The sequence below is a fragment of the Cebus imitator genome, unplaced genomic scaffold (genome assembly GCF_001604975.1).
Source record: "Cebus imitator isolate Cc_AM_T3 unplaced genomic scaffold, Cebus_imitator-1.0 Scaffold303, whole genome shotgun sequence".
NCBI classification, from domain to species: Eukaryota; Metazoa; Chordata; class Mammalia; order Primates; family Cebidae; genus Cebus; species Cebus imitator.
Genome location: NW_016107618.1, coordinates 630383 through 635656, shown reverse-complemented (window position 1 = coordinate 635656; position 5274 = coordinate 630383). Strand labels below are relative to the sequence as shown.

Here is a 5274-nt window from a genome sequence, read left to right as displayed (position 1 = left end):
ATTAGCTGGGCATGGTGGTGTGTGCCTGTAATCCCAGCTACTCAGGAGGCTGAGGCAGGAGAATTGCCTGAACCCAGGAGGCAGAGGTTGCGGTGAGCCGAGATCACGCCATTGCACTCCAGCCTGGGTAACATGAGTGAAACTCCGTCTCAAAATAAATAAATAAATAAATAAATAAATAAATAAATAAAAAGCAGAAGCTTCATTTCATTTTCTTTTTAGATCTCGAATTTCTAATTAAGTGATGTTCAATTAGGATAACACTCTATTGAAGTAAGTATGTCATATTAAAATACATTTTCTTTTTCTATACATTCCATAATCTGATACCTTATGGTTATTCTGTATAATTTTAAACAATGTGTAGTTATATAATTTTTTTATTTAAATATCTTCTCTTAAAAGATATTAAAGAATTTAGAGGCTGGGTGCAGTGGCTCAGGCCTGTAATCCCAGCACTTTGGGAGGCTAACACAGGCGAATCATGAGGTCAGAAGATCGAGACCATCCTGGCCAACATGGTGAAACCCCGTCTCTACTATAATACAAAAATTAGCCAGGTGTGGTGGTGCACACCTGTAATGCCAGCTACTTGGGAGGCTCAAGCAGAAGAATCGCTTGAATCTGGGAGGTGGAGGTTGCAGTGAGCCAAGATCGCACAACAGCACTGCAACTTGGAGACAGAGCAAAAAAAAATGAATTTAGGGCGCATACTCGGCACTCATGTGGATTTCCATACTACAACTCACCCCCATTTTTCATAAGCCTCATATTTTAACGTTTAATTCCTAGTAAATGAGAGTTTCAGGAAAGATTCATAATTGCAAACCATATTTCATTAATCCTAAGACACATTTTTTCATATTTGACATCTCTCTGGAATCAGTAGATATCTTAAAACTGATAGTCTCCTAAAGTTCATAGTTGTCAGCAATTTTCCTTTAGTGGTATAAAAATAATGTTTCTTACAATTGACAGCATCTTAGGCTAAACGAAATTGTTTGTTTGATTGTTTTTAAAATGGAGTCTCTCTCTGTTGCCCAGGCTGGAGTGCAGTGGAGCCATCTCGGCTCACTGCAACCTCCACCTTCTGGGTTCAGGTGATTCTAGTGCCTCAGCCTCCCAAGTCACTGGGATTACAGACACCCACCACCACGCACAGCAAATTTTTTGTATTTTTTAGTAGAGCTGGGGTTTTGCCAAGTTGGCCAGGCTGGTCTTGAACTTCTGATCTCAGGTGATTCACCCGCTTTGGCCTCCCAAAGTGCTACGATTACAGGCTTGAGCCACTATGCCCAGCGATAGTTATTAAAGTATTAAAAATTTTTCTCTAATAATACTGTCTGATCTAAATCACAGTACAATTACATTTCCAACAATTCTAGAATAAAAACTAAATGAACTTACAATTCACATTTTACCATTTCAGAAAACTTAAGTCTAGGCTAACCTCAAGAAAATAAATAACTGGGGGTAAAACACTTTTTAAAAATTTAGGAAAAGATGTGGATTAGAAGCAAAAATAACAGGAATGACACACACAAAAAAATGCCTTAAATATGTTCGGTCATTAGTACCATCTAAGGAAATAGAGGCATGAAATAACTAACCCCAGAGCTTTATCTATAAAAAGAAACAAATATTAAGAACATGGCAAGGGTTAACTCAGCAAACTGGGAGGAAAAATATTATTGTATTACTTCTCCTTTCTTAAGGAGGAATCATTGTCACCCTTTAAAGAAAAATATGGTAAAGGTAGATGAAATAATTTTAATGAAATATAAAATTATAAACATTCTTAGTAAATTAAAAACCAACCTACCAGCATTGTCTTCCTTCTGGCTCAATCTGTTTCACCTTCAGGTAATCCTAGGATAGGGGCTCCTTTTTCAGATCCCCAGTTTTTCATGTCGATCTTCTACCTCCCTGTGGCAACAATATTTTCTAATTAAAGGAGTCCTTTGTGCCACAGGGAGGATTTCTGATGGCATAACAAATAAAAAAGTTATGACAGCTCATCATGAAGTCAAATTAGTCCTGAGATTCTTCAAGAAAGAAATTTGGCTCCTTATCTTATGTTTCATGAGGGAAATCTGGTTTTATTTATTTATATATTTATTTTTTGAGACAGAGTCTTGCTTTGTCGTCTAGGCTGGTGTATAATGGCACAATATCGGTTCACTGCAACCTCCACCTCCCAGGTTCAAGCAATTCACCTGCCTCAGCCTCCAGTCGCTGGGATTACAGGCCCCCACCACCACACTCGGATAATTTTTGTATTCTTAGTTGAGATGGGGTTTCACCATGTTGGCTAGGCTGGTCTCGAACTCTTGACCTCATGATCCACCCACCTTGGCCTCCCAAAGTGCTGGGATACTGGGATTACAGGCATGAGCCACCATGCCCAGCCCTGGTTTTATTTATTTATTTATTTATTTATATGTAAAAGAGTATTTTAATTCTTGTCCTTGGGAACTATAAGGATTATACATGATTTGGAAATGAGACTGTACCAAATGACAGCCAAAGAAGAGTCATCCATTCTACTCCTTCTCTTTTGTCTGGTCACTCAGAAATATATTATTATCAGCTATGATTGTTGTTGCTTGTCGCCTTACATTATTTTTATCCATGTATTCACCATAGTCTATATTCCCTTCCACATAAATTCGAGACTCCTTTCTCACATACTGATATGCCACATCTCTGAGGCCTGGCCGGAGTACTGATATTCTGTGCCACGTTGTCTTTTGACTGACATGGCCCATTTGGTAAGCTTCACTTTCCCCTGATCGCCACATCTCATTTGTTGCTAGAAAAAATATTGTGACTGGATTTTTTCCTTCCGCCTGTCTCAAGACAGGGTCCTGACCCACTCGCCCAAGTAACTGCACATGATTCAGGGATCTTTCAAGAATCAAAGTGGCAGCTGTTTCGGACGCATGTCTTACAAACTGATGAAGTACCTGTAATACAGGTCTTCGAAACATGGCTTCTATTTTCTTTTCTTACAGTCTAATCTTTAGGCTGTTCCTGATGCTCTAACCCGGCCAGTCAGGGGATCACTCTGGTTTTATTTTTTAAATGGCATTTTAAAAACCTAAACTTTCTTTCTTTTTTTTTTTGAGACAGAGTCTTGTTCTGTCACCAGGCTGGAGTGCAGTGGGATGATACTGGTTCACTGCAACCTCCACCTCTCAGGCTCAAGTGATTCTCTTGCCTCAGCCTCACATACAGCTGGGACTACAGGGACACACCACCACGCCCAACTAATTTTCGTATTTTTAGTAGAGATGGGGTTTCACCATGTTGGCCAGGATGGTCTCGATCTCTTGACCTCATGATCCGCCCGCCTCAGCCTCCCAAAGTGCTGGGATTACAGGCGTGAGCCACCGCACCCGGCCTTTCATTTTCATTTTTTAAATGCACTGCTTTCTTGTTGAATTATATAAAAATTATCATCATCATCTATCTTTTCAACTAATCTTTAAACACAGTTTGGTTGATCACTAAAAATGGTTTATGTTTTCCTGATAATTAACTAGTAAGACTAAACATTAATGTACTGACACATGGTTAAGGAGCAAAGTCCTGCCCCCAGTGGTCAAAAGAGAGAAGTAGGAAGCTACCAGACCACTTCACAGCCAATGTTTATTAAAATTAGTAAAAATTAATCAGTCTGCCTCTATTATATAATATTGATTATGCTTAAAATGTACATTTTTTTAAAAGGAAATGTTAAAAAAAAAAAGCAATAATCATTGTCTCCTTATTGGTAAGATTAAGGGTGATGATTTTCAATTTGTTTATTATTTGCAATACTTCCCAATTTTTTTCCATTAAGCACATATTGCTTTTAACAAAAAAATCAGGCCTCTAATCCCAGCACTTTTGGAGGCTGAAGTGGGCAGATCGCATGAGGCCAGGAGTTCCAGACAAGCCTATACAACATGGAGAAACCCCGTCTCTACCAAAAATACAAAAATTAGCCAGGCAAGGTGGCACATGCCTATAATCCTAGCTACTGAGGAGAATGAACCATGAGAATCGCTTGAACCCAAGAGGCAGAGGTTGCAGTGAGACAAGATCGCACCACTGCACTCCAGCCTGGGCAAGACAGCGAGACTCTGTTAAAAAAAAATCAAATTTAGATACATGCAAGAAAGATGAACACTAACTGCGATTTTAAAATGAAATTTAAGTATGATCTTACAGAGATGATTCTTGTTTATACAACAATACTAACTCAGAGCTCAATCTGTTTCCATTTTATTTCCAGGTAGCTATTATATGTTCAACAGTATATTCAAGAAAAGAAAAAAGTATGGTCTCTGTCTTCAAGGTACTTATACACGCACTGGGAAAACAACAGGAGTATATATAAAAATAATATAAGATATAATAAATAAAAATAATAAAATAGTACAAGAAAGTACCTAAATCCAGATGGTATAACAGATCAGGTAAGGGTATGTTTAATGTAGGCCACAATCATTGTGGAAATGTTCATGTAGTTGGGCCTTATACGATGGCTAATACCTACCTGAGCACATTATAGATAGGAAGAAACTGTCTTTGAGCAAACTCTCAGAAGCATAAATAGTACAATCCATGCAAAGGTCAATAAGAAAAATAACTAGGAGAATACATTGTTTCAGCAGACAAGAAGGTCACATTATGAAGGATTACTTCTGGATGATTCTATGGGTCACCGAATTTGACAGAACAATGGCCACTAAAAGCTGATAAAGAGCTTCCATAGAATGATAAATGTAGATGCCAGAGCACATTAGTCATGGAAGGAATGACAAGGAAAAAGTATAAACTGAAGGTATAAAGCAGTTGTCTTTTTTTTTTTAAGTGGAAGCAAAAGGAAGGAGAAAAATGTAACAGAGGCATAAAGTTAAACAAATATTCCATTGCTATCCATACTTGAAGTTACAGGGAAGCTGCTAATGAAGTTAAGGAAATTCTATGTCACAACCAGTGTGCTTTATTTATTTATTTTATGTAATCCTCACAACCCTGAATTCCTATTTTCTAACAGTGAAACACTCTGAAAAAGTTAAATACTGCCAAGTAAGTGATAAAGGGGAAATTTGAAACCAGAATTAACTAACCCAAGTCAATATTATGCCCTCTCCTACTAAAGAGAGCTACTTGAAGAGGGAAAAAAACAAAAAAAAAACTCACAGTCACCCAGGATTTTCTACCATATTTGACTACTCTTTGATTCTTCTCCATTATTTAAAAAAACATTCCCTAAGGTTAATT

At 37.8% G+C, this 5274-nt stretch overlaps 2 protein-coding genes across 9 annotated transcripts in view; both read right to left on the bottom strand.

The window, feature by feature from the left end:
* ELF2 (E74 like ETS transcription factor 2) overlaps positions 1-5274 on the bottom strand; it is a 118911-nt gene that overhangs the window by 59242 nt on the left and 54395 nt on the right. For 2 of the 8 annotated variants that reach the window (XM_017502880.2, XM_017502882.2), the window contains exon 2: positions 1823-1926. The exons of 5 other annotated variants lie outside the window; for them this stretch is intronic. The gene's annotated coding sequence lies outside the window, so the exon portion shown is untranslated. Of the gene's footprint in view, positions 1-1822; positions 1982-5274 lie in introns of all 8 variants that reach the window. One more of the 8 variants, XM_017502879.2, reaches the window with a different exon arrangement.
* Positions 2415-3149, bottom strand: LOC108285595 (single-stranded DNA-binding protein, mitochondrial-like). Its single transcript, XM_037729386.1, has one exon. The coding sequence runs from the start codon at positions 2988-2990 to the stop codon at positions 2544-2546; it is 447 nt and encodes a 148-aa protein (XP_037585314.1). The 5' UTR covers positions 2991-3149; the 3' UTR covers positions 2415-2543.

What these genes read in the sequence shown, in the direction of transcription:
- LOC108285595 (XM_037729386.1), bottom strand. Translation starts at nt 2,990, where the DNA reads ATGTTTCGAAGACCTGTATTACAGGTACTTCATCAGTTTGTAAGACAT.